The 24,857-nt window shown below is 39.3% G+C and overlaps 1 protein-coding gene across 1 annotated transcript in view; it reads right to left on the bottom strand.

Annotated features, from left to right (window-relative positions):
• Positions 1-1,178: 1,178 nt before the first annotated feature.
• SCRN1 (secernin 1) overlaps positions 1,179-24,857 on the bottom strand; it is a 39,248-nt gene continuing 15,569 nt past the window's right edge. The window contains exons 3-9 of the mRNA XM_052799211.1: positions 17,629-17,810; positions 11,487-11,689; positions 7,703-7,897; positions 5,895-6,060; positions 3,781-3,961; positions 1,712-1,871; positions 1,179-1,484 (exon numbers count right to left, since the gene is read on the bottom strand). Coding sequence (XP_052655171.1) covers positions 1,713-1,871; positions 3,781-3,961; positions 5,895-6,060; positions 7,703-7,897; positions 11,487-11,689; positions 17,629-17,810 — 1,086 coding nt within the window. The 3' untranslated portion in view covers positions 1,179-1,484; position 1,712. The remainder of the gene's footprint in view (positions 1,485-1,711; positions 1,872-3,780; positions 3,962-5,894; positions 6,061-7,702; positions 7,898-11,486; positions 11,690-17,628; positions 17,811-24,857) is intronic.

Genomic DNA, 24,857 nt, shown 5'->3' with positions numbered 1-24,857 from the left:
TAAGAGAAAATATCTTCATGCTTGTTTTCTGTAAGTGAAAGGGCCCAATGTTTTCTTGTCCAATTGCCACTTGTCATATAAGGCAATACTGAAGTAATGAGTCTGAAGGGAACAATTTAATAAAAAAAAAAAATTCTGAGAATGCAGTGTGCCAATATGGCAATGACTATTTCCCTAATGCACAACTCTTACAGTTTCAAGTTGAGGCGTTGCTGCCTTATAAGGAGCTTTTAATTCCTCAGTAGAAAAGTCCATGGTTCTTCACCATCCCCTTCCCTGAACAGTAAAGGATTTTAACTCCATATGCTAACTTCCACTTATTAAAGACATGGTCTTCTTTTCTCAACCTCCTGTTAAAAAAACCCCAACCATCTTTGCATGACACAGGAAGCAGTGTTCACTGGTTTAATTCTTAAAGTGTTTGCCCTATCTCACTTCTACAAGAAAAAAAATACGTGAAAAGCAGGTCTGTCCATAACTTTGTCAAGGAAGGGAAGCATGCTGCAGAACTGCACTCTAATATAAGGAAGCATAAGACAGCCATTTCTAAGCCTAAGCAGTTGGATTGCCACACCCACCAGTAACTCAATGGTACTTAATGGATTCATCAGCCATGTATGCTCACCACAGAGATTACTAGGAACTGTTCAGCAGTACAAAGGCAGAAAGAGGGAGGATAGTCAGGTATTGATCTATGTCCAGCATCTCTTCCCTTGAAAAATTCCTGATTTTTAGCTTCTGTATAAATATGACACCTTATTAATTGCATCTTAAGAGCCAATAGGTTATGTATAGATGTCTTAGGCATCCAGGCTGGCTCTGCATTTTAGTACTCAATACTAGAGCAGCAGCCAGGTGCATTACAAACACAAGCTTCCCTAAGTTGGGTGCAGGTGAAGGCAAAACTTAACCTGGGAGACCTAATTCTGATAGTTTGTACGGGAATAACATCAGATGCTGAGTTACTGTAACCAGATATGCCCATATGAGGCCAGTACAGCAAGGTCAAGAACCAGGACTTACCTTCCTGCTCCCTCAAAACTGGGATTTCAACTCTACCATCTTTGTGTGAATTAGCAAGAAGAGAAAAATGCAAGTCAGCTTTGCTGCAAGCCTAGTCCTGAGCAATAGAGGAAAAAAACAGATTGCTTTCAATGACAATATGGCAGTTAGCCTGATGAAGTTAATCTTTGCTTTAATTGGTTGCCCAACATACATATTTAAACATTCTGTACTAAATTAGCCAGCATGCACACAGTAATTGGACCAGTCAGTGACTTTCTCCTTTCACTATATACATACACAAACAGGAACACCACGAGATTGGACAAAGGAAAGCAATTTGTTAACCAGATACAGCTAGCAAGTAACATTTTTTCCTCTAGAAATGTTTTTCCTGCAAATTCACAAGTGTGAAGACTTTCTTTCAAGGCTTGAAGAACTTTGCAGTCTTCCAGTGAAAAGGCTAACAATAGCCACCATAGCTGAAATGAGATAAAATTTGTTTAAAATCCATTCCAAGCAAGGGTGAAATTGAAAAAAAAATTGCCTGCAATGTAGCATAGGGAAAAGGGACTTTGGAGATGAACCAAGCAGATGCACTGAGGTAGAAAGGTGGCTTTGGACCCAATTCTGAACACCCTTAGCTTAGTGTAAAAGATACCTGGTACCAGAAACTCAGTATTTAAAGAATTATAAAGTGTTTGCTTACTTTATTTGAAGAACTTTAGTTCTGTGTCAACACAGTCATAGAAAAGATCCACTACTTCAGCAGGATCCAGAACCTCTGTACGAGTAAGGATATCTTCCATTGCTTCTAAGCCTTGTTTTTCAAGGTCTAACATAATCCTCATCAGTTTCTGGCCTTTATCCTAAAGGCATGAAACAACCAAACTCAATTAACCATCAAACAGGCTCATTAAAGCATTTTACTGTTCTCTTCTCTTATGGAGATCTTTTCAAGTATTTTTTTAAAAATGAGAAAGCCTTTTTAAGTACAAACTATTTCTGTTAATAGTTTTTTTTGATGGTCAAAAGCTGAAAGGAACAGTGCTGGACACTTTATGCATTAAGAAAAATAACCAAGAAGGAGTTGGCTAAGTTTAAAGCAGAGAAGGAAGATGGTGTGAAAGATGGATAGAGGAAAATGGTATAAGGCTTGTACACATGATAAAGAAGTAAAGCAACTTCTTAAGCCTGTAAACCCACAGACAGAACTATATGAGAAGACTAGAAGCACCGAGGATTGTACAGATCATGGTATGTACATGTGTATCCCTCAGATCATCACCTGCAAGATGATGATTAGATCTGAAATGATGCGTAATGTAACAGCGTCAAGAGTCCAGATCCCAGGGAAGGCTTTGTGTGCCATTCTGACTTGCTGCTCTTTCATGTTTCTGGGCAGGAAAGTCACTCCTGAAGAAGGGTCATTTTGTTCTATCCGGATGTTATTTAAGTCTACTTTTTTTTTTTTTTTTTAAATGGGGAAGTGCTATTCGTTTTGCTTGCAGCTTTCAAAAATTGAATTCCAGAAAATAAGGCATTTAGAATGAGTGATGGTTCTGAGCTTTCCAGGATTTATACCAGCCTTTGTGCAGAAAGAGTAGAGCACCTAAGCTATGGTTTAGGCTCTCAAGGTGGGCAGTTTTTATAGGTCTTCCCTAAATCAGCATCTCACATATGGAAGCTAGCTGCACATTGAGTCAATGTTACCACAGAGGCCACAGATTTTATATTGAACCATTCTAAGGGATTAAAAACCACATCTAGCCAAAACTGCATTTAAATGGCGTTTGTACTAGCAGAGGTTACCGTGGTTTCTTTAATGACTAATAGATAAGCCTGAATGCTGTTATGATCTTAGCAAGACTCTGACCTATGCAAATATGCAGAGGAAAATTGCAGAAAAGCAAGTCCTCTGTGGAAGTTCAACATGACTATGTGGGTCTTCCACAAATTGCGTGAAATACCAATACCAGCATGACTGGCATGCCCTGGTGATCTCTCGCTCTGTTTTACTTCCTTGTAACCAGTTATCCAGTTTACTGCTGTAGCTGTAATTGCAAGTGTCAAAGAACAGTTAACGAACTACTTGCACTATGACAACAAAAGTTCTATCTCAATCAGTTGGAAAAGCGGTACAGAATAATCCCCTTCCTGCCTTTATTTATTCTGAAATTTATTCCCATAAGAGATTTTCAACACTTTAGGTTTTTACACCGGAAGGTTTTCGGCCCTCAGGTACCTGTTGCATGGCATTAGAAAGTGTTCTTTCTTCTCACATGGCATTTTCAGTTAATTCTTACAAATTAACAGAAATGCATTAAATTGAGACATGCAAAACTGTCACATGCAAATTATTGCTTCAAGAAAAAAAAAAACTCAGTCATTCTTAATCCAGTGTGTAATTTAAATTACAACATACCTGCCGTCATTCTGTCATATAATTCTGATACCATGTTGCACTAGCATCCAGTGTTCAGTAATCACTTTAAAAGACCATATACACAATGGGGACTGAACAAGATAATCACCTTGTCAGTTTGACTTTTCACTTTGTAAAAGTAAGGGAACAGAGCAACACACTCAGGATAACAAAAAAAAAAACCCCAACCCTATGCAGAATAGTTTGTCCTTCAGAGGGCATCATTATTCAAGCTAAACTTGCAAGGATTCTAAGAATATTCAGAGAATGTTTTTCAGAGAGTGACTTCGAAGTAAATTATGAAGTTAGGAATCTACCTTTAATTCTTTAATTCCAGGTCCCACAGCTCTTACCTGATCATTCTCAAGGAGAGATCGGGCCCATTCATGTGCCTTGTACAATTCATGCCTGCGATCAGGTTTCTCCTGGAATCGAGGTATCTTTTTAGCAGGATCTTCATTGCCAAAAGAAGGAGACTGTACTTTTGGTACTAATTTTACATCATCAACAAAAATAAAGGGTTTAAATACGGACCTGAAAGAAATGAGAATTACTGCTTGCAGTAATAAGAGAGATTTTATATATGTTATTGAAATGTTCACCAGGCTATTTTAAAACAACAGGTACAGAACAGCATAAGTAATTCACCTACACTAGGCACAGACTAGGTTAGAGAGTTGGTACTGGTCACAAGCAAAATAAGTCTCTGAGCTTTAAAAGAATTGGGTTTGTCTCAATTACTGTAAAACTTTATTACCCCTTTTTATGTATAGGCTTCTTTGGTCTCCTTCATGCCAGTTCTGCCACTTCTTTAGAAAAGTAGCACTGTATTTTCCTCTCCAAGTTTTTTTTAAACATATCTCAGCATTCAGCCTCGCATCAGTTTTTCTCCTCTGTTCACACTGCCATCTCTCCTTCTCCTCCCAGATTTAATTTCCATTAAAATCACACACACTTGTGTGGAGCAGGGAAGATTACATACCTTGCTCAGTATCAGAGGATTTGGCATATACCCAGCAGCACTTTAGAATTTTATGTCAAGGCGGGGAAAAAAGACATAGCTACCAATATTGTGACACTTCTCAAACAACTTCAGCACTGAGTTTGGATCTAAACTTCAGAGACAGACAGACAACAAAACCCTAGCAATCCAGGATCTTAATTCCCGAGAATCTGAGAGAAGGTATTGCAAGTGCATAGAGAAACTGCCTTCCTTCCCTTTAGATACACAACAAAACAGCAACCTGCATTCTGCCGTAAAGAAGCTGCCAGAAGTGCAAGACTTCTGCAAAATGTGATTAATAACCGCTGCCTGCATACAGTCAGCAGGTTCATTGCTGCTGCCCCTTTCATCACTGTCATGAAGCCTTGCTAACTAAGAGTTTATATGACTCACTAGCTGCACTTAAAATAATGCTTTTTTAATGCATTAGAGTGTAAAATAAAGCAAGAAAGGCCTCTAAACAGGGTTTTTTTACAGCTAGACTCTCCACCTTCAAAAAGGATAGAAATCCCACCAAAACAATTTGAAGCCTTGCTCCTTTTTATCTCAAAGTATTTGCATCAAGTAAAAAAAAAATTTTGGTAAGCAAGCTCAAACTTCATACTTAACCCTGAAAGTTTGGGTTGCATAATGCAAGGTGGGTGGAAAGTCCCTTTGGCATGGAGGACTTCTGTAGCCCTTGGTAGAACCTAATGCTTACTACCACTCTTTTTGTAGGAATGACTGTCAGCTGTTCAAGGGCACCATTTTCTTCTCCCCATAACCTCTTTACCTCAATGCAAGTGGCAGATCTCCTGAATAACGGCAAGTGGTTTAGTTTAATATCTGTGAATCCCAGGTGGATTCTGTTTAAAACACAAGATAATTCATTAGTTCTTTGATGATCTGGCCCATGAGTTCCCTTATGTCCTCTGCTGCTTTCAACTAGAGAGGACATAATTTAAACCAACTGGAAATTGTCCCTCCAGTAAAAAAAATACTTGGCATACCTGGGAGTTGCAGATGTTTTGCTCTGTTAACATTTTGATGTCAAACAAGGCTACCTATAGTACACACCCCCTCTTTGATATTTAGACACATTATTTGTTTCAGTTTTGCACCCACTTGTTCAAGAGAAGTGACTAAAATGCTCCACAACCTCATCATCTCAACAAGAACTCAGTGGAAAGCAACTACGCTGGAGTAGTAGTTCCTGGGTCCTCCCTAAACTGCATTTACTCTAGAAGCTCTGAATTTAGGCAAAGTTCCAGAACCAGCCTTTCAGCCCAGTGGTGTCCTTTAGAAGTGCAGCAAGATGCAGTTCAGTAACACAGGACTGTCAGATTGCACACCAACAACTACTGATTCCATTTCTGGTTAGAACATGTTCTTGAAGCATGTTCCAATTCATGTAGCAGGGTTTGTTTACTATCTTTCAAGCCATCATCTGCTCTGCACCCAGGAAACCCCAATGCTGTGGCTTACCTTGAAGGGTCTGGCGTGCCAGTGAAGTAATGAACACAGGGAAAACTAGGGTCCTGAGGCAGAACAGACACTATGCTAGCTGTAGTAAGGAAAGATTCAGAGTCCACACAGACACCACTATCCTTGTCACGCAGGACATCAATCATAGCTTGTGCAGAAACATCACCTATATGAAGGCAGAAAAAAATTCCTGAGCGTTCAACGGCTTGGACCCCAGGTAAGGATTTTAGGCTGAGTGGGCTTTGGCCTAATATGACCAGTGACACTCGACATAGGCATGTTACAAATCCCAGTTAATAGTTTCTACTTAAACAATGTAAACCAGAATGAACTTGCCTTGCTAGGAAAAGAGAACAGTAAGAAGCATTAATTAGGCATTACAATTGCTAGGTAGCAAGAAATGTCATTAAGAAGATATTTTTCAGGAAAAAGTCCATCACGTCTTTAATATTGCTTTAGCAATCACTATGAACAGACTACTTACATAAAACACCCATTTTCCTCTAAGAAGCTACCTCTACCCAAGCCCTGGCAGAATGGGAGTGCCCTGATGTCCCACTTCTCACCTATTTCCATTAGCGCTCAGTCAAAATTTTGAAACATCATCTCGCATTCACAGGGTGTTACAGCAGCAGACCTAGACACTGAGATTTTTCTCCAAACTACTGTCTGCAAGAATCCCCTGTTCTCATTCTATCTCCTGCTTGTGTCTTATCACAGCTTTCTCCCCATGGCACCTCCATATTTTCTTGCATTACCCCTTTGGCAGGTAGGGCTTCTTCCCCAGCAACTTCTCAAATCCTGCACTGACTTCACCCTTTTGTGCACAGGTGCCTCAGTACACCAGGAGACATGGAATGACCCAGCAGTCTGCAAGATTTGCAGCCATAGCCATCCGGCTGGTGGGGCCCTGAGACTTTTTAGTGCTATAATCTGGGTTTATTAAGATGTTTCACCTATGGTCCTTCACAGTTACTGTATCTGCCTCTCAGACACAAACCACACTCCATGTAATTCTATAGCCTTAGCAGGAACTCTGCATGGCAACAAATATTTCACCACTACACTCTTCTTGACATTTGCCAACATGTGAAAATGCTAACAATCTAGTAAATTCTCATCTGTAGTAAAGGGCTTTTTATAAAAAGATAATTTGTACTGGTTTTCACACATGAAAGAGCAGATACATGTCAGCCATGCACTGCTGCAGGCTGGTCATTTCAGAGCTATTTTGGCCAGCTGCAGTGAACTTACGTCATTAATAAATTTTGGTCTGGAAAGAAACCCTTCCTTTGACTGAAGGCAATTGGCACATTGTCCATTCTGGTTGACAATGAAAAAGAGACTTCAGTTTGCAACTGGCTAGCATTGCTTTTCCTTAAACTATGATCTTGATTCCTTCCCCAAAAGCAAACCTTCCAAAACGTAGAATCCATTCAGCTCAAATGTTCATATGTGAGGCATAATTTTTTTAATACTATAATTTTAGTATTAGGTAGGGCCACTATTATCATACCAAAGCACAAATGTAGTGGCACATCATGCACATCAGAACAACAGTCAAGAAAGTTATTTTATAATAGCAGTCCTGTTGTTTTAAAACCTTAAACTTGAGCGGGACATTAAGAGCTTCATCCTAAATTATGGCAAGTTTAGGAGCAGTCATCAGTTCTGGTCTTCCTTTCCACACGGTTCACATGTAGAGGTATTCTCCTTAGTCACGTGTAGTTCTGGACAGAATACCTAAAAGGAGGCATCAGTGACTAAAATTCCCGCTGCACACACAGAAAAGATGGTTCAACACTTACCACCTTGCTTTTCTAGGCTCTCCCTGCCAGAACAGCAGGCTAAATGGTCATCAGAAAGAGAGAACACTTCAGAAAAATTGAAGTCTGAGTCTCCATTCCACCAGCCTTGACTTCTCACATAATTCCTTAGTTCAGGATGCTCAGCATCAATTTTTGTAGTTAATGAAAGCTGATTGCAAATGCATTTCACCCCCTCTGTAGAAAGAGCCACATATTAAGAGAGAGCATTAATACAGTTTTTGTGGGAGAAGCTGGAAGAACAATGTAATTTCAATTAGGAAACAAACCATTGGTTAGGATGTACAGTTGGCATGACTGCATAACTACACATACACAGAATTACCAGTCACTGCAGGCTGCTGAGCTCAATTCTCTGTGCCCTACTTAGGTATTTACACTGCCTTGTGATTAATAGTGCTATTTAGTCAGAATACCAGTTTCATACCTCGTACATTCTGACCATGAAGTAACAGTGGTCTGCAAATGCCAAACTGCCTAATCTTTTCTCCAATGGTGCATTCCACTGCCACAACAAGGCTTGAGGTCTGACTTGATTTCAAAATATATTTCAGCAAAGCTGCATTTAGTTTAATGACCCTTCTTTGCCCCTCAAAACTGAAAATTTAATTTGAAAATGTTTTTAAATGCTTACCAATTGCTTTAAGCTTCCCAGTTGCAAAACAATTTTATTATAAGCAGCAAGATAGGCTTAAATTAAATTTCATTTTTAATCTTAAATTTTAAAATGGCATGAAGTAAAAAGAAAGTGTAAGTAATCTTCAAAGAATATTAAAGGTTTTTGTAATTTGCTTTTCTCAAAAATACTGCAGTGCTTATATCCATATATCTACAGCATGACTAACAGTGGCTGCTGCAGATACTCCTCAGAGAGAATAAAGCAAATGTGTTGGAAGCCTAGGAAAAAGCTGATAAAGTAAATCTGTAAACTAAAATAAAACCAGATTCTGGAATTTGGCACAAACTTTTTCTTAAACAGAAACTAAAGCAGTATTTGTGAAAGTTATTAATACTGCCTTCCACAAAAGTAAGCTTGCTTTTGTAATGCCTCATGCATGCAATTTAAACGAGTAACAACTTATAGTAGGAAGTTCTGTGCATCAGTCTGTAAAAAAGTCACTGTCATTCAGTTCTGACTGATACTAGGCCACTGACAGTTTGTTCTGATTCACACTTTCAAACAGCATACCTTTCAGGGAATTTTCTTGACTTGAGTGATAGGAATATTTGTGTTCATATCAAGCTAGGCAAGCCACTCCTTAAGAGCTCTTTAAATATTACATTTAGTAACTTGCTGTCGTGCTTTAACCTCAGCCAACAACTAAGCACCACGCAGCTGCTCACTCACTCCTCCCCACCCAGTGGGATGGGGAGAAGAATCGGAAAAAAAGGTAAAACTTGTGGGTTGAGATAAGAACAATTTTATAACTGAAGTAAAATAAAATATAATACTAACAATAATAATAAAAAATATAATAATAATAGTAGTAATGAAAAGGAATATAGCAAACAAAAAAAAAAAGGAGAAAAAAACCCAAAACAAACAAATAAAACCAGTAAGACAAGTGATGCACAATGCAATCAATGCAATTGCTCACCACTTGCTGACTGATGCCTGAGCAGTGATCCACGCCTCCCGGCCAATTCCTCCCAGTTTATACACTGAGCATGACATTCTATGGTATGGAATATCCTTCTGGCTAGCTCAGGTCAGCTGTCCTGGCCCTGCTCTCTCTCAGCTTCTCCTATACCTGCTTGCTGGCAGAGCATGGGAAACTGAAAAATCCTTAACTAAGGGAAGTATATAAGTGCTACTTAGCAACAACTAAACATCAGTGTGTTACCAACATTATTCTCACACTAAATCCAAAATACATTGTACCAGCTACTAAGAAGAAAATTAACTCTATCCCAGCCAAAACCAGGACACTCACGTAAAATAGGATTTCATGGTTTTGATGCCCCTCAAAAAATGAAAATTTATCAAGCAAAAAAATTTTTCCACTCAGACCGAAGAACAGTAATAGGAAGGATTTTACAGTGTTTATCCTTAAATTACTGTCAAAGAGTCACTTGATAAACATTCACTATAAGCTTTACAGAACTGCAGCAGTAATACTAGAAACAGAACAATTCTGAGGACAGAGTCAGGAAAATAAATGCCTTCACACTGGGGAATGACACATTTTCCCTGTTTTAGCAGCATGTGTGCATTCATTTGAAAGCTTAAGAGGCATGCTTATGGTTGCAAAAAAGAACCACCTGAACAAAGTATGAAATACAGAGTTCTTACATAGCCAGCAGCCTTTCCTCCTGGCAGCCTCGGCAGGCTGCAGGAGATGGAAACTACTCTATCTGCAGCTCACAGGGACCTCCTGAAGAGAAATGCTCTGGTAAAAATCAGAACAGACCTGCAGTATCATTTCAAAAAGCTGCAAGCAGCAGATGAAGGCAACGGTTTATTTGCTGGGAAGAAGGACATGAAGGTTATGTATTGCTGATGCAGCTAAAACGGCTAAGTAAAAACCACTGTTCTTCAAGTATCAGCCAGGTAGGTCAACAGAAGGCAGCAGGCTGTCGCTGCATAACCCTAGGAACCTCAGGAGCCAGCTGCTTTCCAGAATTTGGATTTTATCAGGACAGCATTATCAGTCTTCCCTCCTCTATGTTTGGTGTCTGTGCTAGAAGACTTCCTCCATCTTGTAGGTATCCTTAAAATGCAAGCTTTGCTTGGGAAGACGCCATGCCTGCTAAGGTAAGCTGATTCATATTTGATGGCATGAACTGACAACAGGCCATAACACGACATTACACAGCGTGGTGTTATTTCCTTGCTTTGGTATTTTTAACAGAGTTAAACCTCCCTCCTCCCCATATCTACTATCACCTACCTTTCAGTGAGGGGGAAATGAAAAGATAATTGAATGGATCTGTCATAGCTCAAAGCGTGGATGATAAAAATCCTCTTAAATTATCTGAATTTTTAATTTGTTCAAATGTGAGTAAATTTTAAAAAGCTCTACTCTTATGAAAATAAAAATCCCTTCAAAACTAAAAACAACAACTGAGAATAAATTAAATACACGCCTTAGACAATTGTATTATATAAAGGCAGCACGTATTTCCTGGCAAAGTTTTAAATAAGTTCAGCCACTAAGCCAGTGAAATCTGGAAGTTAGTTTGGCAGCTCTGGCTTCACACATACAGAAAAAGAAACCACCTACAAGTTTAAAGAGCAGAAAAGTATTGTTCTGCAGTATCAGATAAGAAATGGGGATATGAGGGGATTATATCTATCACAGTAAAGCAACCAGCAAAAGCCCATTCAATTTACCACCTAACACAAGCCCTTTTCTCAAAGCTATCAATGCTTAGCCTTCCCTCTTAATGTTTTAGATTTGTGAGTAACAATTTGGGCATTAACGCCATCAGAAAGACACTTGACACATTCCAAACAGTAAATAAATCTGGAAAAATACAACACTTACCAAAGATAAAAATTTAAGCATGATGATTATTACATAGCTTATGTATTCAGGCAACAGTGTCCAGCTTCAGAGAAAATGCTAAGTTACATCAGCCAATGCAAATCAACATTTAAAAAAATAATAGTACAAATATAGAAGGTTAAAATCAATGATTTAATCAAACACTTGCATAAATTAGTCACTTATTTAAACTCAGTGACTTTAAGACCAATTATTCCAAGGCAATTCTTTACAGCTATTTATAATACGAGAGGTTTAGCTGTGAGTCATAAACTGACCTGTGATTTTTTCTGCTGCCCAGTACTTTCCAGAAGTCTCCAGTATCCAGGCTTCGTTTCTGTCCACAATCAGAAATGCACTTTGGAAAGTATGGCATGAACTCCCATCTTCATAATAATTTCCACCTTGTCCATACTCTTCCAACAAAGCAACTATTACATCCAATGCTTCTTTAGCTGTTGCACCTCTTTCTAGGCCAAGTCTGTAAGAAAAGGGTAAAACAGAGATTCAGACAGACATGTAACAGTGAGGCTTCCGCAAGTTATTCATCTTAAACATCAGCACTGATCTGGTTTTAAAATACCAAAGTGTCAGGTATGCCTAGCGAAAGAATTCTTGCTTTAATGAGTTACTAGAATTACAGGATGAGATATAAATTATTTAATTTGTTTCAAGTCTTTATTGTCTACACTGGTTCTTTATTCTAAAGCCTATCACAGCTGTTTTTTAGTTTTTTAAAAAAGAGTCCAATTACCAACCCATAGCCTCATCTGCACTCTAAACATGCAATGCTGTATTTATCTCCTCCCCTCAGGCAGAATAAATTTGAAGGACAATTTGCAAAGGTCTTTTTAAAGTAACTGCTGCATGCAAGTTTGCTTTTCTGTACAGAAGAGTGGGAAATTGCAAATTAATATTACCAGAGATCAAAAAAGGGAAGGAGTACTCAGTATTACAATCTCTCTACAACCTCTCTTTCTCAATGTTCCAACATTTAATTGGCCATGGAAGCTAGATATATGTTACCCTTTGATGCATTCTGCATGCTGTAGACAGAAGCATTTGTGCACAGTCATGCTTCAGTGTTCCTGCTGAGGCTTCCCCCCCAAAAAAGTTTAACAATTAAACACCAGATATGGCTTTTGTCTGAACTAAGAGTAACCATATGTCTAAACCAACATGATTTTAAAAGGAAGTTTGAGCAAAGCAACGGTATTTTAGGGAAAAGTAAACTGAGGCATGAGAATAGGTTTTACAAAGCTATAGGGAATGACCGTATCCTGCCTTTAATAAATGGGATTAAATAATCCCTTGAGATAATTTACAGCCCTAAGTCAACAACAAAGGCAGTAACCAGAAGAGTCCAAATCAGACCTGCAAATGATTCCACTGCTTCCAAAATGCAGTTACTGGTAATGAAGAAATGCAGTATTTCCCAAAAAAGTATATCCATGCCTCCATCCTTTGGAAGTTACCTGGATCAGTCCAAAATTTCTCTCTGTTGGTTATGTCACCTTAATATTTTCCTCTGTGTTTATCTTTCTCTAATAGCTCTATGGACAAAGTCATTTTGACTGACAAATAGTTCCAAGAAATTCACCTTTTTAAGTTTAAGTACTATGCTAGCCCTTTCCATTTCCCTGGAAATCGCATGACAAGAAAACACTACTCTCTTTCCTAAAAATCACAGTACACAAATCGGGTCCTGATAACTTGAATACAAATTTGTTGATCTAAATATTTTTCAACCTGATCTCTGCACTAGGCCTGCTTTGTTAAGTAGTTGGCCACTATTAGCCTTATTTTAGGTTGAGTTATTGAAAGCAGTGTTTCTGTCTCTTTCAGCAGCATCTATTTATCACTTAGTGACAAAGGAGAGCCAACTAGAATTTTAGGTCCTAACTTACAGTGACAATTTCTCCCCCATCACCATCTTATTTTGCATTTATAGTCTTTCCCTCTTGTCTTGTTTTTCTTATTAGCTGAAACTTGTTTTGTATTGTTGTCTCTATTTTTAGTCCCTATGCATTTATGTTATTCCTTCATTCTTTTCATTACTGGTGCAATTGCTTTCTCAGAGCAATACAGAGATGCCAGTCTTAGCGCATGCCACAGACATAATTTAAAAGCTAGTCCAAAAACATATCTTATTTATTCCCTAAGAACAACTCCAAGAGCTGTCACTGCCACAGGTAAATGAATGGGCTGACAACTACCCTGGTGACCATACAAAACAGTATATTCAGTGATAATCTGGTTCCCTTCTCCCCATTTTATGACTGAAAGCATTGGGTTATAATTAGATAAAAACCAGCCAAAGAGACATAACATCACACTAAAACTTTTAATAATGTCTCCCTGAAATTTTCCTTCTGAGATGGTTATAGTCCAGCTTTCTCTGTCAAAAGTACATCAGAGATTCAGGCTGAAGAACCATCTTTTAGATAATTTTTTTGCAAATGGCTCCAATGTTACATTTACTTCCACTTAACAAAGGCCTGGGCTCTGCTTTTGTTTGGGTGCTCCTATCTGTCAGTCACAAGGGACAGCAAAAAACAAAGAAAACAAAAACCCCACCCTACACAACAACCACCCAGCTAATCTCCACAAAACTGTAGGTCTTGCCAGTTATCTCGGCATCAGTGCACTAGGTAACTGCAGCATAACCCTTCCACTAACACACTTCAGAGTACTGTTCAAGGCAAACTGGAAGAAAAGTTTTAAGTAATTTCACTCCCAGGTGAGAGCTTGAATTATTCACTAAGAAAATTTCAGACTTAGTACAATCCACTGTCTCAGTACCTCCAATATGCTATCACAGCATATTATGACCTTGTCGAAATGACATTATCTTAAGCTTTTCAACTTCACATATCAGTTACAGATGCAGACTTTCCAAATGAAGTATCTAACATACATGTTGATGACATTCTACTTTATTCAGTTTTGATGTCTCTAAGGAAAGAAATTGGTAAACAAATTAACACCATTTTAAAAAGCATTCTTGACTCCCTGTCAAGATTGGCATCTCTGTATGGCTCTGAAAAAGTGACTGCACCAGTGATGAAAAGAACAAAGAAATAATACAGACACATAGGGATTAAAAATTAAGATGATGCAAAAATAAGGGTGTATTTTACAGGTTTCTTCATATACACCTTTTGTATGATAATGTTGTCCTGCTCTAACTGTATCAGCATAAGTGAAACAGTACACCATCTCTTCATATGAATGTACTTGCCTACATAAACAGGTGCTTTATAGAGGCAACTGTGCCTCAAAAACCCCTGAAACTGCAGTCACACCAGGAAGAATATCTGAAGAAAATCCTGATAAGCTAACCAATGCAGCAATACTGGTGCAGCTTTCACAGACCAGGTTTTGAATAAGTCCCTAGAACAGAAAAGAAGCATTTCTTAAGAATTTGTGCTGGAACCTGTTTTCTCTCAATTTTTCTGTCTGTTGTGACTAGGTTCATGTTCTCCATTTAGACAAATTGGGATGGGGACAAGCCGGCGTGGAGTAGGACCAACTTCTACCCCTCAAGTCAATTGCACAAACTTTAATAATTTCTTAAGAAACATTCATATGTTCTGACATGCTGTGATACACTGTCAAGCTACAAATCTGTAGATATCTGTCTTAATCCTCCAATACAGCAGTATACTAGGTAACACAGTTTTCAATCATCAAGCCAGCAGCCAGTTACTAAACAAGCTAAAAACTTTGTGAAATACATCTTTACTGATGCCCATCATGATCTTTAGCAAAAAAAAAAAACAAACCTTTGTCTATGATGTTGCAGGATAAATTTTCAATCTCCTATTTCAACAACAAAACATGGTGACTTCATAATTATACTACACTGCTGAAAGATGCCTCTGGCCTGTTTAATGCCATGTGCTCTCACAACACCCACCTACAGCCTTTGCCCATGTTGGCTGGATTTTAAATCCTAACTGAAAAGTGACAATTCCAGGTGAATTCAAAGAGAGGGGAAGTCTCCCCTACTGAAAAAGAATAATCACTTTAAGAGAATGTAGAAGCAAACTTCTAGAGGAGCCTGAACATTCAAGCCAAATTTGATTCTACTACCTGGATGGTGTTCCTGGGTTGAGAAGTCTTACGCCTGCTCTGAAGAACATGTTTCAGAGTATAAACTTCTTAGTTTCTTTTACAAGCCGCTAGTCATACAAGTACACACAGAGTGTCATCCTTCAGCTAAGATCTGACACTGATGCAGAAGTCCAACATATACATAGGTATGAGAAAAATTTGGCCAGCAGAGATGTGCATTTCTTAATTTGGCTTAAAATGCCTCAATTTATTTTTATTCCAATAAATCCTGGGTGATAGAATTAGTCTGTTCTGCAGGTGGGTAAAAAGAGGCAGAGCTGGTGCCAGCTGCATCATTGCAGCCTGTATGACTGATTTCGTACTTGATGGCTCTTTATTCTATGAGGTGATCCAAAACAGATAAGCTTAATGCAACTGGCCAAGTCTTCACAGTAAGAGGAAGAATCACTTTGGCTGGAACAAGAGGCAGATGGTAGTCTGCAACACATCTCTAGTTTCCTTGCCTGAAGCACTCTCCGCATTCAAGCTACAGACAAATTCTTCTACAGATAAGAAAGAAGGAAGAGAGGGAGGCTAATATCTACAGGTGGTGATCACTCGTAGTTTATGGCCAGTTTCTCCTTATTTTGATATCTCCTGATTTGCTAGTGTGTAAATCTAGAGCTGCTGGATGACATATATATTTGAATGTTAAACAGTATTTTGAGACTGCCACAACTGTGACAAAAATGAGCAGAACTCTGCATCTAAACCAACGGTTTGCAAAAGTTTCAAAAGGATGGTAGTAGGAGGGGAAAAATAAAGGTGGAGCTTGGAAAGTCACCTAACATATCGCTTTTCTTGACAAAAGCTTGTCCTACATTTTCTTAAAAGAGCCCTCGAGTCTATTCAGTCTCCCTTGATGCAATTAAACTCACTAGTCCTCCTAGGTATAGCTTCTCCACAGATTCCTCCAGTAATACAGTGTTTAGAGAAAACACCAGAAGAGAAACATAACCCCAATTCCCTCATGATTTTCTCATTGGTCAGTGTCTATAGACCTCTGATCATATTTCCCATTTCCACTGCATTCTATCCAACTGGCTTGTATTCCTCTTCATTTATGGTAGCTGGAACCAGATACTGTATTTCTGCAGAGACATCGTTAGAGAACATTTACAATTACAGTTTCAGGCAGCTATATATCTAACAACAATTTCTTCTAATTCCTGCTTCCCAGCTTGCTTATGAGAATACCTTCTAAGGTTTTAATGCCATCTTAAAAGCCAAGGTATCTATTTCCTATCCACTCTCCATAAAATTTGTTAACTTCTTACAGGAGTAAAGTAGAATGGTTTGACAGGATTTTTCTTGACTAACAGTATTGCACATTTATCAACTCTTTGATATTTAAGTGGGTTTTTTCCCCTTCAGGAACTGAGGTTAAGCTGGTCTATAACCACAACTCTCTTTAACTCTGTTAAGTATAGCCACAACTTTTAACCTTTTCCAGTCATCCAGAACCTGTCCCATCTTTCACATGTTCTCAACTAAAAAATGAGAATCCCCTGAAATTGGTTCAGCCTGCTCATTAAGCATCCTAGGGCAAATTCCAGCAGGACCACTGGATCTAACATTGATTCACTTAAATAAGCAGTTATTGTCCTGTTCCATCTTTAACTAAATTGAGTCCATTTGCTCCTTTTCTCTTTGTAATAAGTTTGCGCCATTTTCTCTTGTTCTTTCATTTTCAGCTTTCTTCCCCCACCCAACACTCCTTTAAATTCTCTTCACTACAAGATCAGCATGCAGGCTGAGACTTACAGTGCAGCACAAGCCTTTTAGGCAGACAGCCTTCAATGAACAGACTTACAGGAGTTTGTTTGCCAGCATTTAAATAAGGGCAATGGTTTGCATTGGAATGCATGGGCTGAAATTAGGCATAGTAGTTTGTTTATGCCTACAGTTGGCTATAAGCCCAGGATAAGATTTTTAGGTCAGAGTAGGATGTTGTAAAGTGGGGGAGAATGCAGGGCACACCAGCAATCTGATGTTACAACTTAGTTAGCAGTTCCTTACTAACAATGTGATCATTTCTCCTATCCTGTCAGAATAACCACTGCTAGAATGTAGGGTAGGTAGACAAGGTAGGTTTAGTGAACCCACATTAGACTGGTACATACCTGGTAGCCAAATCCAGATTCCAAGTGTTAACTCAGCTGTGTCTGCAGCTCTGCCTAGATAGGTCTCCTGCTTACATTGTTTTAAAATCTCCTAATGCTAACACCACAAAGCTGTTACCTGGTATCATCATCTAAACCTTTGTTGTTTGAAAGGCTGTTCACAGCTCAGCAAGCCACCTACCTGACAAGATCCATTCCAAGCAAGGCTTCAGATTCAGAAGCTGGTTCTCTGGTCACGATGGCTTCATTAGCTACACAGACTCCATGCTCATTAGCTCCCATTTCTGCCCCCCAAAGCCAGGAGGGCCTGCTCAGCACAACAGCATGAGTCTTCGGCACCTGCTCAATCTCAATGTACGTGCACTGCAGAGAGAGCAGGAAGAGAAAAAGCAAAACAATTGCATGCACTTTATCTAATGCTGTGACTGAAGTAACACAAGACTTCAATGTACAGACAGGACGCACGTTATTTAAAAAAAGTCCATGCTTTGTGTATGAGCGGGGAATTTTTTTAAACAACTTTTAACTGTCATGCTTTAACCTTTACAACCTTACATTGCAAAAGTCTGGGAAAATACATCTCTCTTGACAGTTGCAGGCTTCAGAGTCAAGCAGAACCCAAGTGCTAGAATCAGTGGAAAGCAGCAGTAGACAGACTGTACTGTTACAGTAAAGAAACACAGATCATGTTTGTACATAGTAACAACATCGAACCATTCTACCATTTCAGCTAAGCACAATCTCCAGTACTTTATTAAGTAATAGTGTAACAATGGTAACTGGACAAAGTACATTAGAAGGCTTCCCTCTCTCCCTTGCTGCCTCTCCTGCAGCTGCCCCCAGGACTGAGACTGCTGGTAGAAAGATTAAAAAAAACAAAAAAACAAAAAAACCCACAAGACTTGAAAAGATTCAGTGGAATGCTTTGATAAACAGTCACAGGAAATAAAACTCAGGCATTGTTTTTTGCTTAAAACTGATGTTTCTGCTATTTTAAATGGTCTACTGTAATCAGAGGTCTGTGGATGTATTCTGACAAGTCAAAAATACAAAGGAAGGCTGCAGAGAGGTCATTGAAACTGCAAGGAACAAAGAAACTATATGTTATCTTTCAAATATATTTACTTTTCCCTTGCTCTAGGACTTAAAAACAAGCACTGTTTTCCCAGACAGCATGGCAGAGAGCTTGATCCATCATTAGATCATTGGCTTGTACAAGCCAAAGGAACAGGCTTTACATTTTTCTACTGAGGTCACATTAAGTTCTTCAAGGACCAAACTCCACAGAATTTTCTTTTGAGGAAACTGAAACTGTCTGTGGTATTTATGAGACAGTTCTTAGTGTCCAGCATTCCTGTCATAACATCTTCCTTGCAGGAAGTAATCTGCAACATTTTTCTGGAGGAATGTTTGGTCAGACATATCAAAGTGAGCAGAATGGACTTGTGGACTGAAAGTTGTTTGCCATGAAAATGCATGCTGTGTCTGTATTAAAACCTAAAGCCAAAGGAATCAGTCCAAGATTATTAGCAGATTAGATTATTATTTTTTTCTAACCTGTCTTTCCTCCTCTAAGGATTACACAGCATGATCATCTTCAGCCTCCAGTCTCGAGCAATGATTTTTACAGTAATAGTCTAGCATGCAATTAAAACGTGTAACAGACCATCTTTGATAAGAAATGGCATTTTTAGAGCCCTTCACTCTGACCATGCAAGAAGAACACAAGAAATGAGCTTGCGACCTTCATTAGAAATTGTGTGCAAACAGGTCAAACTGCCATCTTTCTATAAAACAAGGCAAATTATAGGTGAAATAAGAGGATGATTTCTCATGCAAGACACATGATTAAAAAAAAGGGGATGTACGGGGAACTTTTTCATTCTAAGGAATTAAAAATAGAGTAGGGACATGCTTCCCTTTTCCTTTCTGCTGTGTGCTTAATTTTTATTTTTGGCTTAGGCAATAAGACCCTGGCAGGGACCTATCTGCTGTATCTGTTGAAGAAAATCCCTAATATTTGACTGAGCTGTTAGACCAAATTGCTTATATAGTAATACACTACGATTTTGTAGAGGCAGATTCCTCATCTACTGAAGTGCAACAACATCTGGCACTGGCCAAGAGCTAAGATCCGAGTAACAGAAACACTTTATACAGTTCACACTTTGTTTCATTTTCTAAACAAACCATGCCAGAGCAGACATTTCTTATGAAGACTCCCCCTTCTCCATTTGAGCTGTCAGCAAGCAAATCTCATTTTTGACATTCTGTGCGAATTTTTTTCAGAGCTTTAGCTCAGTGCTGTTTGGATAAGCACTTAATGCATGCATGTGAGTGAACAGACAATAACTGCATTTCCTGGATGTGCAAAGGAAGAGCTGCAGCTGCAGGAAAAGGGGTTGGGCCAAGCATCTTCCCACATTACATGTGAAGACATGACCCAAGCAGCTATCAGGAGACAAGTCTGCAGCCAGACAGACATCAACCCCTGCACAGCACAAGTCTTGGCTCCCTACATCTCATAGGTGGTCAGCTAGCTGGAGCCATCCTGCAGAGCCATCCAGGACATGAACCTTCTCAACTCTGCAGCAGAAAGCAAAAACCTAGATGCAGCGTGGAGGAGACTTCAGCACTCCATAAACCCCCACTTGCACAGCATGCTCGGGCTGAATAGCCCTATTATACAAGCTTGCTTACACTGACACTTTGATTTTCTAGAAGGAAAAACGATGAAAACACTCTGAAAAGCAATAGGCTAAAAAAATGCTGAATGTCTTTTCTCTGCAAAACATATTCTGGCTATCCTTGCTACCAAATGCTTATTACTTGGGGCCTCATCCCAAAATCAAGCATTTCCAAAGCTGCTATTCATTATAAAGATTTTATTGTCAATGGTAGCAGTCGAGAAAGGGGAAAGAGAAAATTGTTTGCTCCTACTTGAAGGATGCAGAGCATTCTGAAAAAAGTGCTTTTGTGCTTTGTAACTATGTAATCAGAGGCCAGAAAACATCCAGAGGCCTCTCTGCGCACCTCAGAATACAGCTGCCACCTTCTATATTGCTTCTTTACATTCCCCAACTGAATGGCAACTGAACATGGACCATATTTTCATGTTGTTATTTTCAGCTTCCATAGAATAACTCATGTACATAGACAATGTTCAAGCTTTATTTATATAAATTGCCTTAGAAGACCTAAATAACAGAAAAACATTCCAATCTGATAGTAGCTGACAGGCCTTGTAAAACTACCATTGACTCGATTCTTGTTCAACAATCCTTTGCCATGGTTATTGATGATGAAAAAGCCTTGATGAGATTTTACCTTCCCATTAGAATTATTTACTCCAGTAAGCAGAAAAGTAGGCACTCAATAGGACTGATGCATTAAGGGAGGCATTTGGCTCATATTTGTTAATAATAGGTATGAGCTGCTCAAAAAACTAGGGTCCAGTTGTGACAATAGATTATTAATTTTAAATTTAAACCTCCCACTCTTCATAACTCCACCGCCCACCCCCCACCCTTAAAATAACATCAGAAAACACTGTTCCAGATAAAAGAATACCTTCATGCAGGAAACAGAGGAACTGGGCTATCCACCTGTAGCCAAGACACATCCATTTTAAAGGTAGGTCAACTAAACCCAGTCACTGGATTTGCAGCACACCAAACCACTGCTACCTACTCCACAGAAATCAGAACATATGCTTATAACAGCTCAGACATGGAAGGAAATAGTGGGGGAAAGACAATACTATCCACCAAAAAACCTCACTGGCCACTAGATCTCTAGAAATGGGAGCTCAGATGACAAGATTTCAAAAGCAAGCACAAACCACAACCTCCCTATCCCCTCTCCTACACCCTACCAATCTGGCAAATCCCTCCAGCACAACAGCATAGCAGCCTGTTCTACTGAGAGCTGTGCCAAACTAGGCAAAGACAAAATAGACATAAGGTACTGCTGTGATTCTGCTTGCTACCAATCCTGTCTTTAAAATTCCTGAAGCATCCAGCCTCAGCGTTTCCCAACACTAACATTTTTCTTTGAGTATGAATGCTAAAAACAGAAGAATACTGATACATTTGGTGGCAAAGGCTGTGTGTGAGTGGTGTCAGGCTCCATTGATTTGCTAGAACTCCAGCCCTGAAAGCAGCATAACTGGCATCATGCCCTGTGACAGTAAATTCCTATCAGGAAATATAAAAGTAAAGAACAGAGACTTCACATACAAGAGATGCAGGCAATAACTTTAAAGAGAATTGAGCAGGCTGGAAACTAATGATGTTTCTTTTATTTCACTTATGGTATCAAGAAGAGAATCTTACCAAGGCAGTTCTAATATAGTACAAGGCACAAATGTACCTCCCACCCTAGCTAGGGCATGCAGATATGTTGGAGGTATTCCAAAAACAGACATGACAGTCATAAGCACAAGAGATTTCTTCTTTCATTAATGAAAAGAAACTATTGTGCAGCTTCTACTGTACTCAGGCTGCAGAAGCCTGATTCTAGCCCCATCAGTCAGGTCATTACAAAATATCAATGAAATCACATCGCCTTCAGCCCTGGATAACAAAGGCAATAGTCAGGGAATGTTTTAGAAAGAAATGATCTTTGAAGAAGGGCCATAAGACTCTAGATTACACAAAGAGAATCCCCCACACCACCCCCTCATCAGATCCAGGCTCTAACTTGGCATTAACCTTTGCTTAACTACTTCAAGCACTGCTGTACCATAGCATGTATTTGAAAATAGGCAAAATATCTGTACTATTGCGGTAACTCAAGAAGTTGCACCACAGCTGCTTTTAACCCCTTCCAAAAGGGGGATGGCAAAAATGTGATGAGGCAGTCTCACAGCCTGCTGCCTCTGTGGCCATCAAGACATCAAGACTGACAGCCTGGTTGGAACTGCCTAGAGAGGTGATTCCACAGGTGACATGGGCTACCTGGGCCTTCCCATCATGGTGAAGTGGGGGACTGGAAAGCTAGAACATGGTTGTTCAAGAAAGCCCCACAGACCATCTCCTGTGGACATGCGTGATAGAATTTGTTTTACAGATAATTCTTTTGCTGCTTATTTACAGGAACAAACACAATAGAGCTCAAAGGAGTGGGAATAACCATTCTCTGAAAAGAGAAATATGCAAGCAGTAGCATGCAATACAGAAGATGTGGCTAGCTGATGCTGTTACCACTGATTGCTTATGCACCAAGCAGCACTAAGTATACAGTGAAAGACACCTAGATGACTTCACAACACCCATTAAGCTCGGCCGTGAGATCTTCTCCTAGCAGCACAACTGCTGTGCTGCAGTGGAGGGGACAGCCATACACCAGGATAAACCTAGCCTGGGTGCATCTCAAGTAATCAGGCCTAGTTCTTAGCAGTCACATAGTCAAACCAGAATGGTTAACAAGAGTCTCTCCAGTGGCAGGATGAATCCTCAGGTAGCTAGCTTTCAAAAACATACATTATGCTCGTACTTGTATCCTCATGTGGTAGCCAGATAAACAGCAGCAGCATTTACTAAGTGCACAAATACAGAACAAAACCAATTTCTGCCACAGTAGAGTGCCCCTTACTTCTTCATATTAAGAACAAGATTTTCCTTTTTATGAAGGCCCTAGTATACTTTACATAAGCTTCTGTATTTGCGTATTGTTCCTAGCTGTTTCTTTTCATTGCAACCAATAACTGTAAAATTTGAATCTGTATGCCTCTGATCTCTAGCAATGTCTTTTACCTTGAAGACTAAGGATGATAGATTTTATTCTAGAAAAGAATTAGAGAAGCTAGAAAAAGCCAAACAGTTCCCTTGTCAAAAAGCAGAACTACATACCCTCTGACCTACTCCAACATACTTTATGAAGCCACCAAGGAGCCTCAGGCATGTAAGCCACAGTATGGAAATGTGCTCAACAAAATGAAATATAAAAATCTTTAAACAAATAAAATACCACAAAGTGCAGCAAGGTGCCCAAGGCTGAGAACACTCCTCTGGAGACACTATATGTCAGAGCTGATTTAGCAGTCAAGAATTTACTTCTTGTTTTTTAAGTTACAAATCTAGCAGTCTCCTGGGTGATGAGCAAAAGTAAAACTGAAATAGGGATGAAGCTTATTAATTTAATTGTTTAAAACAGTAAGAAACAGATTTCAAAGAAGTCATAAAAAGCCCACAGAGATATCCTTGGAACTCTCAGATATCCTAGGACTGATTTCTTTGCTTGGCCACTTTGAAATACCTGCTCACACATCTGTTTTGCCAGAAGTAAACAGTTTGGGTCAAGACAGGATGGTTCGCAGTTTTTTGCCCCACACAATTCCAGCACTCTCCCTTCTCTTCCTTTCTGTTCCAATTAAAAAAAAAAAAATTAAAGAGATAAAGAAAAAAAATAGTTCAAGCTAACCAGTTTCGCTTTGACAGCAGAAGGGAGCAAAGAAGCAGCACTCCTACTGTAAAAACAGAGGCTTTGAGAGGGCAGAAACATCCAAGGGATTATGGCTTCTACCTCTGAACTTCTGCCAGCTCGTGCATTGTGTTACAAGGCAAAGTCAAACACATCAGTTTAAAGGCCAGTGGCCTGCAATGGAGCAGAACAGAGAAAAAGCTCACATTAGCCAAGCAATAGACTCTGCTGTAGGCAGCAACCACTTTCTCTGTTTTATTAGTTGCTGCCTGCCTGCATAGTGCCTCTCCTCTATCTCTGTGTGAAGTCTAAAGGTTAGCTTAAACAAGGTGGCTTGAGGTAAGCCGTCTGACTGCAGGCTGCTTACAGAGCCAGTTATCAGGTCTCAGCTGAGAGGCAAGAAAAAGCAGGTTCCTAAACTATCTCTGAATTGTAAGCTTTTAGACCACAACCTTTTTTATCCACATAGAGTAAATGAAAAGCTTCATCACGGGTACAAACACTGCTGTGTTTCATCAAGGTTTCCTGCAAGTCAGCATCTACCCATGGAGGTATCGTAGTGGGGGTGCCCAGGTTCAAGTTCACAGCTGCAGTAACATGACTAAGTGTGGCACTGTCAATCTAATCTGGAGGTTTCCCAAAGAGCAAATTCTCAGTAGATTCAGCTGCTGCTTGGCTTCTGTTACCAGATTCTGAACATCTTACCCCAAGATGTAATGCAGATAACACAAACAGCTGGCAAAAGAGGGAATCAAAGTATACCAGAACTAAACTACGGCACTGGCATGATGCCTGGTGATTATGTTACAAATACCAGAATTAAGATACCTACAGGTAATACAAAGCCAACTTTAATACAGTCAAAGTCTACTTTCCAAGCTTTATATCTATCTTGCAACACCAGACAGAGACCCCTCAGTTAGCTTCAGGTGAGTTTTTATGTCTGCAGTGCTCAGATGAATGCACAGCAAAAAAATCTTACTGCTT

Source organism: Harpia harpyja, chromosome 1, assembly GCF_026419915.1.
Source record: "Harpia harpyja isolate bHarHar1 chromosome 1, bHarHar1 primary haplotype, whole genome shotgun sequence".
In the NCBI taxonomy this organism is placed as follows: domain Eukaryota; kingdom Metazoa; phylum Chordata; class Aves; order Accipitriformes; family Accipitridae; genus Harpia; species Harpia harpyja.
This window is presented reverse-complemented; position numbering and strand designations above follow the sequence as displayed.